The sequence below is a fragment of the Ursus maritimus genome, unplaced genomic scaffold (genome assembly GCF_017311325.1).
Source record: "Ursus maritimus isolate PB19 unplaced genomic scaffold, ASM1731132v1 scaffold_10, whole genome shotgun sequence".
Taxonomy (NCBI): Eukaryota; Metazoa; Chordata; class Mammalia; order Carnivora; family Ursidae; genus Ursus; species Ursus maritimus.
In genome coordinates, this window is record NW_024423344.1 from 50,166,825 (window position 1) to 50,186,264 (window position 19,440).

General features: G+C 35.0%; 1 protein-coding gene across 3 annotated transcripts in view; it reads right to left on the reverse strand.

Annotated features, from left to right (window-relative positions):
• The window catches only part of MYCBP2 (MYC binding protein 2), a 252,568-nt gene that overhangs the window by 135,319 nt on the left and 97,809 nt on the right, over nt 1-19,440 (reverse strand). For all 3 annotated transcript variants that reach the window (XM_040623680.1, XM_040623687.1, XM_040623672.1), the window contains exons 22-28: nt 18,296-18,500; nt 17,554-17,707; nt 10,411-10,583; nt 9,174-9,299; nt 8,946-9,073; nt 3,602-3,693; nt 1,349-1,483 (exon numbers count right to left, since the gene is read on the reverse strand). In XM_040623680.1, coding sequence (XP_040479614.1) covers nt 1,349-1,483; nt 3,602-3,693; nt 8,946-9,073; nt 9,174-9,299; nt 10,411-10,583; nt 17,554-17,707; nt 18,296-18,500 — 1,013 coding nt within the window. The remainder of the gene's footprint in view (nt 1-1,348; nt 1,484-3,601; nt 3,694-8,945; nt 9,074-9,173; nt 9,300-10,410; nt 10,584-17,553; nt 17,708-18,295; nt 18,501-19,440) is intronic.

Here is a 19,440-nt window from a genome sequence, read left to right on the forward strand (position 1 = left end):
ATGATACCAAAACACAACATGATTTAAGATCCATGAAAGAAAATAATAAATTTGACAATAGTGTTTTCAAATCTTAGGTTAATGAACAGAGATTCATTCTTTAAGGAAAAACACAGGTAAAAAGGAGTTGTTTTTATTTTGGTTCAAGCTCTGAATGGCTTAATGAATAAAATGAAGGAATTAAACCTGATCAGGAACTGCTGGGTAAGCAGCTGTCCTGCCACTTCTAGTCCCCCCAGCTCAACTTGACCCAGAACAATAAGCTTTTAACAAAATATTTCAACTTACAAACAGTTTAAAATCTGCTCAACTGTACACATGATAAGCTTTAGCTTCGAACTGCTGTGATATTCCAAAATTCAATGAACTGCATATGGAATCACACAGTCCAGGATCAAGGCAGTCTCCCCAGTGCTAGCACACAATCTTAGAGTAAGCCTGAAAAGGGATACTTTACAGCAGACTTAATTTTTCTAAGGCATTCTACTTGAACATTCAGGAACAAAGAATTCTCCTCATTAATTAGTCTGTTCTGTTTTTGGTAATCTCTGTTACGAATTAAACAACACTATTCAAAAAATACTACTACATAACTTCTACTCATTTCAAATAGTTTATGCTCAAGAAGAGTAAGGAGTAAATTTAATTTCTCTTCTAAATGACAGTCCTTTTAAACACACGAATCCAGAGGACAGAGAATAAAGAAGGTTGGAGTTAGAGTCAAGAGATTCCAGGTCCAGATTTGGTCCTGCCACACAGTACTGATATGATGTGCAGCAAAGCAAATCACTTCACCTCCTGTCTCTCTATTCCCAAGTGGAAAAGAGCTAATAACAGCTCCACAAAATTAACTGCTGAGGGCATCAAATGAGAATATAGATATGAAAGTGTTGTATAAACTAAAAAGCACTCTATATATAAAATTTAAACAGTAAATCTCCCCCTACATCTTATTAAAACTGTACTATCTCATATTGCTAAAACTCTGAAATTTACAAACTGTTTTTATAAGCACTGTCAAATTTTATAGCAAGTATTTATTTCATTTTTATGGTTTCCAAATGCCTCACTTTTCCTGTCACTATATATAATTTCTAATTGGTAATAAGTTCTTAAATGATATAACACCCAGAAATACATACAAATGACAAATGACAAGAGCAAAGTGTAGCAGTCCTATTCTCTCCCTGTTCTGACTAGACCTTAATCTGGCATGAGACTGCATAAATTTAATGTTTGGCAGTCTCACTGACATTTTTATCCTCCTGGAAGACCTCTGAGCTGCTAAAACAATATTCCGCTAACAAAAATGAGAATTCCTTAAGTAACACTTAAACATTTTGCTTACCCATCATCTGTGGTAATAGAAGCTTGTCCATGAGATCCACAGTCACTGCTAGGTCCGGACACCCGGGCCCATGCTACATACCACCAGCCAGCTTGCAAGAGAACTGGTTCATCAAACATCATTGCATATTTTTCTCTGAGACAAAAATTAGTGAGTCAAAGACAATGCCTTTGCACTTCCCTGTTACATATATTTATTTGTTTTAAATCCTTTATCAACAAAACGTGAAATTCATTGTGTTAAGATTCTTGTTGAACATCATTAAAAACCTTCTATTAAAAGTCTGAAAAAAATTTTAATGCTAGCACAATACCTTTGCACTTCCCTGTTACATATATTTATTTGTTTTAAATCTTTTATCAACAAAACGTGAAATTCATTGTGTTAAGATTCTTGTTGAACATCATTAAAAACCTTCTATTAAAAGTCTGAAAAAAATTTTAAAAATCTGACAGGAACATACAAATAATAGTCATTTGTGTCACAGTGATGGCACTCCTCACCTTGAATTCTAAAAATTGCTTAAATGTTATAAAGCTCTCATGTTAAAATAACACAAACATTTTTTAATTGTTAAAAAAAACATGCAGTTTAGTTGGAAAATGAAACCCTGAATTTTAGTTTTCAAATATTGTGAGAGGAAGCATATTAAGAAAATGGTTCTGGAGTCAGCCTGAGTTCAAGGCTCAGCTTCATGATTTGCTAGTTGTGTGATTCTGGGCAAGCTATTACACCCTCTCTGTGACTCAGTTCCTTCATCTGAAAATAGGGATGAAGATGATGTCTAGATGACAGCATTGTTCTGAGGATCGAGGAAATTCAGATAAAGTATTTGGATCTGTGCCTGTCACACAGTAACCACACAAAAAAATTTACTAAAATTGAAGGAGAAAACTACAATGTATATTAATAAGGAGATATGATAAAGATATACACAAGTTATAAGGTTCTAGGTAATAGAGTATAGTGGTTATAGCTGGGATAGAGAAAAGAATTAAGGGTATTTGAGGAAGGGAACGAATTCACATACTGTAGAGGTATGAAAGTACAAAATAGGGCTTGAAAATGAAAAGGGGTCCAGTTAGGTTAAAACATTAAGACAGATAAAAAAGCACAGTAGGTAGAAAGTTAAAAAACATGCTGTAAAAGATTATTGAAGTCCTTTAATGCTAGCCTTAGGAACCTGGGCTTTGTTGGTAGGGAAATGAATAAAATCTAGATGATTCTCTATATGTGAAGCAGTGTATTTTTGACTCATTATCATATGCTCAAAAATAAATATGAAATGACAATGGCATCTTAATGCTTTGTTAAAAATTAATCGACTAATTTCCTAAAATTTTCCTAATCTTTATTTGTATATCACACAAAAAAAGACTAAAAAAATATCTCCTGATACTGGTGAATGCATATAGTGAAAAATAGTAAAAATTTTCTTTGGGTTTACTATTTTGTTCTCAAAAGTATTTATCTGTTAAGAGCAAACTTAATGCTTTACTACCATTTTTAGTAAACACATATTTTCACTAGCAAAAAGCTTATGTATAACACACAAGATTTTAACATAGTTATTACTGGGAAGTACAGTATATTATTACTATTATGAGGTTCAATTTATTTTTTTTCTCCTCATTATATCCTCTGATTCAAATCACTAACTTGTCATTAACAGTGTTGGAGATAATTCTTGGGATTACACAGAAAGGACTGATAAAAGCTAATTTTCTTCATACTTTTAATGAAGCTTTAAATAAACATCCAGGTTCTGGTAACAGGAAACCTATTATTCTAACAGTTCTCAGTAAAAGCTGGCCACCTCCCCAAGTGCGTTATAACCAAACACATACTACAGGCATAGCGTCACGGCACACAAGTGATCTGAATTGTGGCCCTCTATGACTATTTGATACTGTAGACATACTGCTACAGGCAGTAAATAACTGTATGACATCACTAGAAAGTCAGCACAGTAGATGCTCTCTAAGTGATGCATGAAAACAAAAGTGTGCAAAATATACGTATATTTTCATCTTATCTTCGATGGAGAAACAATTTATCTTATAAAATACAAATATGGAAAATACTATTAGTTTTAGTGCAGCCCTATTAAATGCAACACTTACCTAATATACAACTTAATTCAAGCATCTGATCACAGATTATTTAAAAAAGCTTTCCTACGTATCTTAACTTACAACGAATTTTTCACATTAAGCATGTGAGGATGATGCCAAGTGATAAGGAAATCTTTACCTGGCAGCACAGTCATAAGCCAACACGTCAGTCTCTGCAAGAAGGTCTCCATCAGTTTCATGATCTCCTCCATCAGGACCCAACTCGAACAGCTGGGGAAAGGGAAAAAACACATCATGTCCAATCGCTTAGTCATACAAACCTGCTGAATAATACATTTATAATTTTGTGTGTTTCCAATAATGTGCTGGACACTGCAGAATGTTAAAATCAGAATGCCTGCTTTTTTAATGTTAAATACACAAACCTATACATTTAAATTAAGAAACTTACAGTCTACATTAATCTCCGCTTTCCTTATTTATATATTTATCTATTTATAGCAAATGCTCCAAGCTGTTCTGTATACCAAATTCAAACATGTGAAGGAGGTGAGAGAACTCAACCAATGCATTTTATCTAAGTGAGCTTTCAAATGAGGAAGAATTTTGCTTCAACACTTACAACTTGTGAGATCTGGGATCCAGTTTCCTCATCCATAAAAGGAAGATGGATACTAACAGTGCCTACTTCACAGAAATTGTGAGAATTACATGAAGTAATACTTACGGAACACTTAAAAAATACCCAGAAAGAAAGGCTACAAAAGTGTTAGCTATGGAGAGACAAAGGAATTAACAGAAGATAAGGATCCTTAAAAACACAGGTAACAAAAAAAGTAGGTCAAGGTAATACGGCATGGGGAAAGGAGAGATGAAGAGTATAAAAGAAAATAGTTATAAAACAAGGGGAGGACTAGACAGTCTGAGAAAGGATAAGACAGAAGATATCAAAGAGGAAAAGTGAGGAAATTAAGTGAAAATTAAGGAGAATTATCAGAAAGAGAACTTTTTTCTTTAAAAATGGACCAATACATATAAAAACCCCTTATTTCTCTGGAGAATTATAGCAGGTGAACTACATAAAGGCAGTTAAAACACTGAAGAGAATGGAGCATTAAAACTTACCAGACAATTACTACGCTAGATGTCTCATTTTTTTCAATTATATGCTAATGATCTGAAAATCTGTCTCCAGCTCTGATATTGTTCTCAACAGTGACTGCATCCTGCCCCCGCTCCCCCGCCACCACCCACCACCCGCCACCAGCTGGATCTCACTAGCTCTGAAGGGACTCACTCCCCTCTCCCGCTTTCCCTGTTCTGATTAATGGCACTATCACGCACCTACTCACTCAGATTAAAAACCTGGAATAATCCTTTTTTTTGTATCTTTCTGCCATCACTATATCTGTTCTACTGCTGGCACCAAAGCTTGTCAGTTCTAGCATGCTCACTGTTACTAGCAGAACTCATCGGTCTTCTTATCTCCATTCTCTCTTTGCTCTGGCCCCTACTCCACAAAGCTGAGAGGTTTTGCTTTTGTTTAATGACGCCTAGTACTCTTTTTAATATGAATATCTGATTAAAATACTCTGTAACCTAAAATTCTTCAAGGATTTCTCGTTTCCTTCTTTGTAGCATGAAATACAGGTCCTTAATGATTTCCCCTAACCTGGCTCCCCTCCTTATGTTCAACAAATATTTCTCAACACATACTGTGTGCCAGGCACAATTCTAGACACTTGGCATATAGGTGTGAACAATGCAAACAAAAAAATGGGGGCTACTGTAAGTAAGTTTGTGGGTAAGGGAAAGGATTTAGTTTTAAATAGGCTCACCAGAGAGTCAAGACCTGAAGATAATGAGGAAGTAATCACACAGGTTTTGAAGTAAAGAGTTGTAGTCAGAGGATGTAGCCAATGCAAAGCTCCTGAAGTTTAACTATGCCTGGGTTGTCTGAGGAAAAAGAGCAGGCCAGTGTGGCAGCTAGTATAATGTAAGGTCAGAATGATAATGGCGCTCAGTTCTATGGTGCTTTGTGGGCCCTTCTAAGGCCTGTGGCTTTTAATCTAAGGTAAGAAGACACTACAGGAATCTGAACAGAGAGGAGTGGCAGACTCTGGTGTACATTTTAAGAAAATCTCTCTGCTGTATTGGGAATAGACAAAAGGGAACAAGGACAGAAGCAGGATACAAGTTGGGAGGCTACTATAATAATCCAGGTGAGAATGGCTATGGTTTAGACTGACTTGGTACTGGGGACAGTTTTTAGAAGTGGTTAGATCCTGGATTTCTTTTCCAAGTGTAGCCAATAGTGTTTGCTGCTGAAGGGGATGTGGGGTGTGACAAAGGGAAGGCAATGATGACTTCAAGATTTTTGGTGGAAGCAGTGGGAAGAATAAAGCTAATTCTATTCTAAGTCAGTGAGCTGGGATGAGGAAAATAGGAGAACAGCAGGTTCAGAGAGATCACCAGAAGCCTAGTGTTGAATATGTTATATCCGAAATGCCTATTAGCTATCCAAGTGGAGAAGTGAAACAGGCAGCGGTATATATGACTTTGGAGGTTTAGTAATAAGAGAAAAAATACTTAAAGCCATAAGGCTGGATCACTATGGGGATGAGTAGATTTAAAAAGTGTCCAAGACTGAGTTCCGGCACTCCAACAGGTAGAGGTCTGGAAGATGACGAGTAACCGGTCTGAGACTTAGAAGAGCAGTCAGTGAGACAGGAGGAAAACCAAGCGTGGTATCGTGGGAGCCAAGTGAAGACAGTAAATAAAAGAAGGGGTTGATAGGATTAAATTAAGTCGACTGGTTAAGGAAGATGAGGACTGAGACTTGACCACTGGCTTCAGCAATCAGAAATCACTCACATCCTTGACAAGAGCTGTTTTGGTAGCGTGGCGGGGGGGGGGGGGGGCAGAAGCCTGAAGAGAGTAGGTTTAAGAAGGAATGGGAAGAGAGAGAATGGAAATAGAAAGTACAGAAAGTTAAGAATTATGTACAGAGTCCAGCTAGGTGGCTAGTCACCTAGTACACAAGTACCCGTTGCCCAGAGTAGTTAGTAGTGGAAGAGTCTTCTAGCAGGAGGAAAGAGATAAAAGAAGACCCATCAAGAAAAACGTCTAGGTTTCTGACTTAGGGTAACAAGTGTATGGTGGCTGGTACTATTCAAGAGACAAACCAGTGGAAGAGAGCCACATTCTGGGGAAAGAGCATGAATTCAGTTGCAATATAAAGACCAACAACTGTCATGCCTTTAAAGCACTTACATGAAAATGGGTCAAAGAAGAAGTCTGAGCTGGAGATCTAAATTTGGGCATTATGGTATGCTGACGGCTATTTAAACTTCAGGCTTAGAAGAGGATGTTTAGGAGACAATATAGAGTGAAGAAACAGGGGCTAGGCGTGGGCCTAGAAGAACTCCAACATCTAGTGTGGCCACTAGAAGAGGACAAACCTACAAAAGAGAAGAAACAACCAGAGATATGAAAACAAAACAAAAAAATAAAGAGATTCACTGCTAGAAAAAAAAAAAAGTGTACCTTAAAGAAGTGAATGGAGAAAAAAAAAAAGACTTCTGTTGGAAAACCTTAGTCTACTCATTAATAATAGAATTTCAAAGGCAAGTTCACTTCCAGGGAATGGGAAAAGTAAGAGAGGATTTGAGACTTGGAAAAACGAAATCACACTTAATATAAAAACATCATTATTGGAAGGCCTACATACTTCTTTACCACAACTACTGGAGATAAGGGCCACTATGGTGTTCAATATTCTCAAAACAAAACAAAAAACCTTTCAGGGACAGAAAAAAATATATATATCTTCTTGATCAACTTACTAGAAATTGCCAACTAGCACTGTATCATTGAGTTTAATTCTTTACCTTGGCTTAAAATCAAGACATCTTCAAATAACCCTTTGAAAGCAGTTGCTCTGAAATAAGCTAAAAACCAAACCTGTTTTATTTTCCCTTTTTTCTTTTTCTTTCTTTCTTTCTTTCTTTCTTTCTTTCTTTCTTTCTTTTCTTTCTTTCTTTCTTTTCTATCTACCTACCTACCTATGCTACAAGTGTCCTTAATTATTATTTCATCCCTATCCTCTATATAACTCTAAGGATTTTAAATTTTTTCTTTCTTAATTTATATATTAGCTATATTTCTTTAGCGTGTGTATTCCAATTATAGTCAGAATTAAGCAAATATTTTTAAAAGTTTGTCAGTTCTGGTTGGGCCTCTATGGGAAGTGTACTCAAAAGCCATCATAGTAAGGGAGTTTTTTTTTTTTTTTTTTTAAAGATGTTATTCACTTGAGAGAGAGAAAGAGTGGAGAGTGCATGCACAAGATTGAGAGACAGAGAGAGAGAGAGAGAGAGCACGAGCAGGGGGAGGGGCAGAGGGAGAAGCATACTCCTCATCCAGCAAAGAGCTGACGTGGGGCTCGATCCCAGGACGCAGGGATCATGACCTGAACCAAAGGCAGATGGTTATCCAACTGAGCCACCCAGGAGCTCCAATAGTAAGGGAGTTTTAACATATTAATATAATTTTTAGATATTATTGAGAGAAGAAAAGATCTCCTAAACAGATAGCATTTAATTAGAATTGAAATTAAGGCACAAACTATAGAGTTTTCTCTTACTTTATTTTTTAATTATTTTTAATTTTTTTTAGTTTTAATTTTTTTTGGAGAGAGGGAGAGCATGCCCTTGCATGCATGAGTGGGAGTGGGGGGGTTGGGGCATAGGGAGAGAGAATCTTAAGTAGGCTCCATCCCCACTGCACAGCCCAACTTGGGGCTCAATCTCAGGACCCTGAGATCATGCCCTGAGCCAAAACCAAGAGTCACAGAGACACTTAACTGACCGAGCCACAGAGACGCCCCTCTCTTTTACTTTAAAGGCAAAATCAGATTAATTTGAGACGCAGAACATTCAAGCTATTAGTAAATTTTTAAAGAATGAGCACACCCTTTGCTTGGAATAACTGCAGACCCTTTCTGAGATGAACAACTATAAAAAACTGAGGACTTTTGATTATTTTTATTTTGTCTACCCAGTGAAATCCATACCCCATATTCCATCTCTCACTTCATCCCTGGTCCCTGTCTTAGGGTAATCATGTCTGTTTACACAGTATTTGGCATTAAAAATGCTAAATACTTTTAAGCTACATCAAAATGTCCCTGCATCAAAACAGCTGTGCTCCCATCATTAAAGTGGCTAACAGAAAGGAGGCATATCAAGGATGTCCTGGTCTATTCCTAGATCACTACAAAGTTCAACACAAAGGACTGGGATGGACTAGTCTCTTTCAGCCTAAAATTATTTAAAAATCATTTTCCATTCATTTCCTCCCATTTAACATTTTAGCAATGTTTCCTCAAGTCCTTTTTTATTATATATATATATATATGTGTATATATATATATATATATATACACATATATATAAAACATAAACTAAGTCAAAACCAACACCTTCAAACAAAAAGGGCAACAGTGTCAACAAACCGCTTACCTTAATTTTAGCAGTATATTCTCCTCTACCTCCAAACAGACCAAGGCCACCAAGTAAAATATCAGTGTCAGCACTAAAACGTATAGCTTCTACTGAATGAGCAGAATAACCCCAGCCCCCTCCATGACCTAGAAGATACAAATAATAATTTATGTTGTGAAATATCTATGTCTATATATATATATATTTCACTTATATGACAATATTCCTAAACATAAATATACATACTTTCAAACCTGTTTACTACACTATAATCTTCTTTGGAATAAACCTTCATTACTGCTTGAGTCTCCTCCTCTGTACTTGCAACACCCATTTTTAAATCCTGCATAGCTGCTAAGGTATCAAGGCAACCTAAAAACAAACAAACAAAAATTCAACTCCTCGAAATTAAAATTTCCCATTATATTGACGGTATGAGATGCTGTAGGGGATAAATTAAAATAATAAACTCTGAGTGTGCTCAATAAATATATTCCAAACTTTAAACAATGTTTCACAAAAGAACACCTACAACCAATAAGAATTCTCCTCTGTTTGGGTAATTATCATATTTAAACACATTCTATATGCAATGTTTTGCAAAAAACCGTATCTTTGAAAAGTTGAGCCTTTACGAGGTTCTTCCTTTTATGAAATTACTATTAGATTCTTAAAGTTCTATCTGAGGAAGACACAGCAACCTGAGAGAACCTTAATTAATGCAAGTTCTGGATGTTTACAATGATTATCATAAGAAAATTGAGAAAAAAAAAGGACTTATATGTATGATATGTAATTATACTTAGGAATCAACTGCAAATTTTAGATGAGCATAAATGAGTCTTTTTAAGGATCCTTTTTAAAAGCCATAAAATATGTACTGTATGGTGACTAACATAATATAATAAAAAAATATTTTTAAAAAAAGCCGTAAAATAAGTAGTTATGTGGATTGGTATAAAATTTCTACAAACAGAATACATATATACTCTGAAAAAATGCTACATTATAAATTAAATAGAAATGAAGTTGATGTGCTGTGGAAAACTGTGCTATATAAAAAGAGACAGAAGTAATATGTATAAAATTCATAATTATATAAATATATTTTGTAGAATTTATTATTTTAAAATAATGAATGTAAATTAAATATTATAATCACTCATTTGAATATCCCATCGGCATTTCTAAAGTTTATATATTTAAGCTGAACAAAAACATTATTTAAAAAAAATCTGCCTGCTAGAAATTATATTCAGGAATGCTTCATATTTGGGCATATAAGAATTGTGTTGGTTTAAGTCTGATATATTGGTGTTTGTGGGACTGACAAACCTCTTAAAGTTAGATGGTTTAACTTACATTGCACCTAGCATGTTGTTGTTTAACACACGAGAGAATGAAACACAAAATAAATATTTGTTTAAATAAATTCTCAGCACATATTAATGAAAATTAGCTGATCATCAAAAAGCAACCCTACCGAGAATGTGCAAAGCTGCATGAGATCGGGTGGTGAGAGCCCTTGATCCTGTGGGTAAGGCAAGTTCAGGACTTAGAATACTACATCTGGACTGCATGTCTGCTGCAGAGGGAAGTCTGGCATCAGCAACCACCGCATTGTAACACCACAGCTCTCTAGTATTTGGTCGAAACCTTCAAGAAAGAGTAACAGTTTCATTGAAAAAAATTTCTAAAGTACAACTGATGATATGAAGAGAATACAGTCAGCTTAAAGAGGACAAAATGTAGTTCATTATTTTCTCTGAGCTAAATATATTTAAAAAATTATTTGTCACTAGAAGTGAAATAATTTGAATGAAACAGTACTACAGTTCAGGGCTTTATGAGTAACAGAGCAACAGTACACCTGATGCACACATATACGAAGCTCCGTACAACAAAAACTCCATAAATAAAACATTCAAAGACAAATGGCAAGCTGTAAGAAGATAGGTGACACATACATATGAGACAAAACAACAGTATTCATAACATATAAGAGCTCCTGCAAACCAGTAAGAGACCATCAATCCAGTATCAAAAGTGGGCAAAAGACCTGGAATGCAGTTTTCAGAAAGGAAGCACAAGTAAAGTGTACGAGATGTTCAAACACTAATAAACAGTAACCCGTAAGGGACCCACAATACCCTCCAACCATTATCTCATTTCCCTTATCTCTTCCATAAAAAATTCTCAAAAAGCTGCCTCTACTTCTTTACCACTTTTTTTTTTTTTTTTTGGCTATGAATTCTTTTTGGAAAAGTTGTTTTTATCAACTACAGAGTACATACAAAAGAACAGTAACAGAATATTTTCAAAATGAGGTATGAAGAACAATGGTATAATGTGCACTAGTAAAAAGAATATTACCACTATCTTTTAAGTACCCCGGCTCTCTTTCCTTACCCAATCTCTTCCCTTTTCCTTCAAAAGTAGAAATTACCTTGAATTTTAAAAGTTGATCATTCTCTTGCTTTTATGAATTTTCATATGTTTATATCAAAATTGTTTATTATTTAAGTTTCACATTTTGAATTGCCTATGAACAGGATATACTATGTATTCTTCTGTGGTTAGCTTTCTTCAAAGAATAGAATATACTTACAATGTATTTTTACAGTGGTGTATGACTGCAAGTTCATTCATTCTTGTTGTTGTAAAATACTAACAGCTCATGTGACTATATTACAACTATTTGTTCATTCTACTACTGATAGCAAAAAAAAATCAAAACCACCCAATTTTCCATTACAAAAAAAATGCTGCTGTGGATAATTTTATACATAGTTCCTAAAGCATAAATATGAGAACAGACAGGAAGGAAGAACAAAATCCTCATTTTTTCATAACTGGTATGCCTACACAGAAAACAATGATTCTTTTGAAAAACTGATTTGTGTCAGATACAGCTAACATTCAGATTCATTTATTAAGATGGTCTTCTCAATCAATGGTGCTTGATGATCCAAATTTACTAAATATAAGAGGACTTAAATCCAGCAATCCCACTTCTGGTATATATCCAAAAGAACTGAAAGGAAAATCCTGAAGTGATATTTGCATACTCACAATCATAGCAGCATTATCCTCAATAGCCAAGAGGTGGAAGCAACTTAAGCATCCATGAGTGGGTGAGTGGATAGATAAAATGCAGGAGAAACATACAATGGACTGTTATTCAGCCTTAAAAAGGAAAGAATTCTGTCACAGGCTGCAACGTGAATGAATCTCAAGGACATGATGTTAAGTGAAATAAGCTAGTCACAGAAAAGATAAGTACTGTATGATTCCACTTATATATATAAAGTAGTCAAATTCATAGACAGTAGAATGGTGGCCGCTAAGGAGGGAGGGAGAAATGGGTACAGAGTTTCAGTTTTGCAAGATGAAAACACTTCTGGAGGTCTACTATACAACAATGTGAATTTATTTAACATTGCTGAACTGTACACTTAGAAATGGTTACATTTTATGTTTTTAGCACAATTAAAAAGTTATTTAAAAATTTTTTATTTTAAACTTGAAAATAATACTTGGCACAGAATAAATTCTATTAAAGTACCTGCTATAATTAGTAGCATTAATATAATTGTACTATAGCTTTTTAATTTAATCTCTTAATCTAATTGGGTTTTTTTGTGTATGATTATTTATTTCTCTCTGGTTGCTTTTAAGATTTTTCTCTTGGTCTTTAGTGTTCTATAATTTCACTATAATTCTCCTGATTGTAGATAATGGAAACACATAATTTTTAATATTTGTGAATTTAAATCTTTTTGTTGTTGTTCTGGAAAATTCTTAGGCATTATCTCTTCAAATATTGTTTCTCCTCTATTTAATCTCTAAAATTTCCTTCTTGGATGTCTATTAGATCTTTTCATTATATTCTTCAAATCTCTTTCATATTTTTTATATTCTTGTCTCTGTGGCATTTTGTGTAATTTCCTCTCAACTCTTCAAATCTGGTCTACTCATGCATTTGTGTAAACAGCCATTCTTCATTTATAAAAGTTTTGTTTGGTTGTTTTTCAAATATGCCTCATCATTTTGAGTCTCATCAAGAGTTTCTCTTGCTTGCTCAATTTCATCTTTTAGTTTTTAAACATTTCATACACATAATTTATATCGTTTCTGCTAATTCCAAGATGGAACTGATCTTGTTGCTTGTCTTTTACTGAATTTCACTAACAGTGATATTATTGATATGTTAAACAATCTTAGACTTTGTGCTCATATTTGATGGAATCTTAATTCATTAAAAACCTATGGGCCTAAATGGAGGAGGGGTTTTCTCTAAAGATGATTTACACTTGCCCTCGGCTGGAGACACACAGGTATTACCTATTTAATCCCCGTTTAGCATCATTCCAAGGCCAGAAGCGTAACAGAGTTTCAGGATCAGTTTGCACCTCCCTCTCCTTGCAGGGGCACAGGGCTTGTTTTCCACACTACAGCACCACTTATCAGCATTTGTCCTCCGCGAAATCCTGTGTTTACAGTGTGGACTGCTTACTTCCCAAGGGTCACCTCATGAGGTATGATTTTTATTTTTAGGGTGGCTTTCTTTCTTTGAGATGGGGGTGGGAGACAGGGGCAGCAGAATAGCAACATCTCGGCTGAGTGCCAAGCCAACGTATAAATTATAAACTTTCGTTTTAAAGCACAGAGCCCCTTTTAAAGTATTTAGTTTACCAAATTACCAGAAGTGGAAATCCCCATTCACTCTTCAAACCACACCACTCTAGTCTGCATATCTAACATTTCCATAAAATTATTCTCAAAGTTGCAAATAACTTCTAAGCAGCTAAACGTAATGGAATTTTTTGTCATCTACTTAGTTAAGCCCTCAGCAGTATCCAACATCACCAAACACTCCTCTTTTTTACCCACTCCCCCTTTCACTTCTATGTCAGCACACCCTCTTGCTTTTTCCCATAGTTCATAAGCTGCCCCTTCTAGTCTCCTGACTAGTTCCTCGTATCTCACCTAACTTCTAAATTTTGTAAGTTCTTCTCAACCTACCTTCTCTGTCTAGGTGATCTCGTTCAATACCATAGCTTTAGATACATATCTAAACTAAAAATTGTCAAATTTATATCTCAGTCCAGACCAGTCCTTTGAACTTGGCTCATTGAACATGTCAAAAACAGAAATCTTGACAAAATCTTTCTCTGCCTTTCCCGGCCCAGTTAATGCCACCAATGTCTATTCAAATGCCAAAATCAGAACTTTGGGAATCACCCTTGACTACTTTCTTTCCTTAACCACTTTCCAATACAAGCAAGTTTTATTGGCTCTATTTCAAAATATATGCTGCTGACTGCTCCTCTCCATCTTCCCCACCACAACCCTGAGTTTCATGCCATCATCTCTCCCTTGCACTGCTACAGGAACCTCCTACATCTACTCTTGCCTCCTTCCCTTTCATTTTCCACACAATAAGTATAATCTCTTAGTGTCACTTCCCAACTCAAAATCCTAAAAAGACCTCCTATTTTGAAGGAAATTCAATTTCCTTAATCTAGACTACAAAGTCCTGCATGTCCTGGCCCTGCCTACCTCTGATTTTATTTCATACCACTCATTCACTATGCTTTAACCACACTGGCTTTCTTCAAATTCCTAAAACACAACCAGGCTCTTGCACCAAAAGTATTTAGGTCTACTAAGCTCTCCCTGCTCAGAAAACTCTCCCTAACTCTTCAAATGCTTGGTTCTTTCTTACACTTTAAGTCTTAACTTATATTGTCTCCACTGAAGGGAAGATAGGTCACTGCTGACCTCAATCACAGCAACCCCTTCTTTCTTAATGATGCTGAGTAAGATCTATAAAGATCTATAAAGTGTATTATTTATTCACTTTCATATAGTCTATATCTCTGAGGACTTCCCTAAGAGCAAGGGAATCTTATATGTATCTTACTCACTTGTATCAATCTTTGCTTATCATATAGTATCTATTTAAATACTTACTGACTAAAACTAAAGTAGCAAAAATTAAAAATAATAGTATTGTATACTGATGCTGACAGTATGGCAAAGTATGGATTCTTACAGCAGTTGGTGAGAGAGTACTGAAGAACAGTTTGGCAGTAAATATCACAATTCTATGAGCCAATCTTTTGACTAAGCAATTCCACTTCTTGAAAGCTATCTAACGGGAATACACTCCCACGAGCACAAAACTGTGTATATATATATGTACACCTGTGTTTGTGTGTTCACTCTGACCATATAGGTAATACCGAAACATTAAAAAGTAATCTAAAATGTTCATCAATAGGATATTTTGGTTTATCCAGACTATAGAATTCTATACAGTTTTAGTAACAAAGCAGTTGTTACTGTACTGATTTGGCAAGACCTACAAACTGTCGTTTAGCAAAAAAACCCTAGCTTTTAAAATGAATATATTCTTACATGTATAAAAAAAAACCATGAATTTTTAAAGTGTCAAACAATATAAACCAAACTTACTTAATACCTGTGACCCATAGAGAAAGTGAGTAGGATTTGTATGGGGGAAGAAAAACATCTGAAAAAGGACTACACAATTCAAGTTTTGCTTTGCTTTTAAAAAAGTAACAACAAATATTCATGTGTTATTTGTGTAAATTTTGAAGTGGGAAATAAAATTGCTATTCTTCACATTTATCTGCTTTTTATAGATGCTAAGTTTCTAATTACTCAGGAGAAGTTAGCTGTTAAAAATACAAAAGGAAGCCGACCCCGGCCCGGAAGGAACGTCAAAGTGAGCTACTACTGAGTCTGCAGCATCTATGTCAGCTGTAAAATGGAAGTGCCCTCCTGACATAAAACAGCCAGAAGTCAGGACCTTCTAGCTATGTTTCGTGAAACATTTGAGGAGACTGCCCTTCATCTTTTAATCTATTTTGGAACAAGGGAGTAAATACTCAAGGACCTGGCAAGGCATTTGTAATCATCTCTCCCACTGCCATTACCATATGTGAAAAAGGCAAGGTTCAGCTAACTGCACGCTACACTTCGGAGATCTGTTAAGACTCCAGGGAAATAGCTCTAGTTATACTGTTAGAATCCAGTTCTGCTATTAACTAATTTAGAGAATGCATTTCTAATCTAGTGAATGTATCCATAAGCAGAGTCTCCACTGTTGATTTTTATTTTGTTCACGTAAATTTCTTTCATTCAAATATAAGACATATAAAGATTACAGAAAATAAAACATCAATTTAAACCTAAGTCCAAACCAGAGCTTGCTCTTTGGTAACTAAGTCTCTTGTACACAGATTTGTAATCAGTAAATAACTAATGACTAGTCTGTTTTTACACCATGTGCCTTTCTATCCCCTCCATGCTATCCCACTGTGACCACTCAAATTTTGGTTCTTAGTACCTCATGTCTCCATAAGAATTACTATAAGACTACTCACCTCTAGTCTCTCATTATCTATCTTGTGTAATGCTGCTAGGGAGATTGAAAAGTGCTACTCAATCAATTCTGGCTTGCAAGCCTTCTCAAAATATGCCCAAGTAAGACAGTAGGCTGGTCAGCAACCTGGGAAGCATTGTAATTCCTTTACTCTGAAAGCAGCCTTAGGATTGATAGAAAACATGGCTTCTTAAGACCTGGCTGACTGACAGAAATGAAAGTAGGCATGGGCAGAGGAAGAGGACAAAAAGGTCTTTTTTCATTCCTCACTGGTGCCACTTAAACCTTTCAATTTATCTAATTTCTGTCCACTGAGGCTGGCCAAATAAACAATGCAAGAGGGGAAAAGGGAAAGAAAAAAAAAAAGAAAGAAAAAGAAAAAGGTAAGTCCTATGATGAGTCGGTCTGGTAATGCAGGGTACACATCTGGTAATGTAGGGTACACCTCCTACTGGTATTCAAAGCTAGAAATGCTGAGGGTAACAATTTTCTTTAGTCATTATGTATCCAAAGAACCACAATAAATTTTAAGTAAATATAATTTGAGTCTGTAGTGTACCTGTACTGATTTTCCACATTTTTATAGTTTCTAGAGTTTGGTAATCCTATATATTTCTACATTTCTCTACCAATACGGGGATTTTGTTATGTACATTCATAAAGGGCATTTATCTTAATTATTCTGTATCGTCTTCGGCACGATTTCTTCTACATAGTTGGTAATAATTCGATATATGGAAACAAGAAAATAGAATGAGTTTTATGCAATTTAGACAGGATTGCTGACAGATCAAAAATAATTAACAACAGAACTCTTGAAAGTAAAACTGCTTAATATAATGACAGCAGCAAACAGTTCTATAGCACCTACTATGTGCCTCTGCTCTAAATTCTTCACTCTTCATAACAATTTATGAGGTAGGTACTATTATCACCCTAAATTTATAAATGAGAGAAGTAAAGCACATAGAGTCAAAGTAACCATTCCAAGGTGACACAGAAAGCAAACTGTGGATCTGGGATAATCCGAGGCAGCCTGGCTCAGAACACATGCTTTTAACCATTGCACTGCACTGCAAAGGTCCTGGGAAGCACAGTTAAACAAGAGAGTTCTCATGTATAAAGTTTGCCTTATACATGAATTTTATATCACCACAAGAGTATAATTTGGTCAGAAACTATTTACTACTCTATTTTATAAACAGAGCTTACCTCCAAATGACATCATACACAGGATCAAGACACACACCAAATCCTTGCAGGTCCTCTTGTTCAGAGTCATTAAAAGTTTTACAACTCCCATCCACTTTATTTATCAGGAGACATTTAAATGGAGGAGGTTCTGATATAGAAGCAGGTACCAAGCCTTGGGGAAAGATATTTATCCATCTTAAAAATGCATTACCTTTTTATAAAGCCTCAGCTTAGAAGATAAGTATTATTTATAAGGGAAGCACTATTATTATATCCATTTTACAGATGAAGAAACTGAGATTTAAATAGATTAATTAAAAACTTTGAAGTAATAGAATTAGTACCAAAACCTCAGGCTGTCTAAATCCACAACACATGCTCTTAATTTCTATATCACTACTATATAATTATTTATGATATCACAGACACAAGTATAGATTGAACTTCAAAGTTTGACTTAAGTAACCTTCCATAAAAATTAATTTCTACCATTTATTTAACAAGAACCAATACAGAAAAACTCCTTCCAATACAGGTTTTATCCTATCATAATTTAGCTCATATTTCCACCACTCTCTAGCTTATAAATACTCATATAAACACAGACATTTAGAAGCTTCTTTGAAATTTCTTCAAATAGAAAGAAAACAAAAAGCTCTAAGATCATATATCTCATGATAGGTAAAGTTGAACCATTTACGTCAATCACTGTCAATCCCAAAATCTTTGTGAGGAACATCTGTTTGTTTGGGGGTATTACCTATTATGTGTTTACTGGCAAAAATTTCTGATGTAGCCAGCACATGAGAATTAATAAGTGCTTCATCAATGCGTAAGAAAGTCTGGTCCCCACTTGCACCTATCCAGGTAGCCTTTCTTCCATATTTTGATCCAATGTTAGGCATGGGAGCTGGTTTTGCATTCCAATATGGAACATCCAAAATTGGTCTACCCAGTTGTCCTTTCTAAAAGATTAAATAAACCATATTAAAAACATTACTAGATAAACAATCTATAATTTTTTATAAAGTTAAGAAGACAGGAGACAAAAACAGCACTATAAGAAATTATCAATTGTTAGTAATTTTTTTATTAACGAAATTCATGTGAAATTTAGACCAAAATTTGTAAATAAAATAATTTCTATTATTCTTAGGAACTCTCCCCTAATAAACCACAAAGTGTACTATTAGAAAATGCCAATAAAGCTGAAATATTTTTCCATCGAAGAAATTGCCCTGAAATACTGTCTTCCCCTACATTTAAATAAAAAAGTATAATAAATATACAATATGTTACTAATATGTAATACTAAAAAATTAGTATTACAAATTGTTCGTTTAAAAGAATCACTTTGGAAAAAAATCACTTCGATATTTTAAGTTGATAGTACTTAAGATGATGGAAAGTCACTACTAAAATCACACAGTCTGAAAATATTTGGGTAAAGGCCAAAATACTGAATACTACAGCTATGAATACAATTAGAAAATTACATTTTTTTACACATGATCATGTGTTACTAAGTCATTTTATTTATGTTTCAAGATAAACAGCATAATCAATGGTAAGGTATGACATCTTAAGTAAATAATTGTTAATTCAATCAAAAACTACTACTGTCTAAGGGTTTTAATTTAAAAAACAATAGAAAGTCTCTCATTACTAAGCCAGTAGTAGCTATAAAGGAATGCTGATGGTGGATGGGTAAACATACATCCACCCTGGTTCAGGAGCTTGCCCTCCCCCAAAGCATTCCCCTTCCAAAAGCCCTCTGGAGGGTAGAAAATGCTGTCTCATGGCATCCAGGGTCCTGTGCAAGTCCTGGGAATGAGAAATCATTAGCAAAATACCTGAAGAACACGGGAGCACTGCAAACAGCCTGGTTAATTCTCACCCAAATAT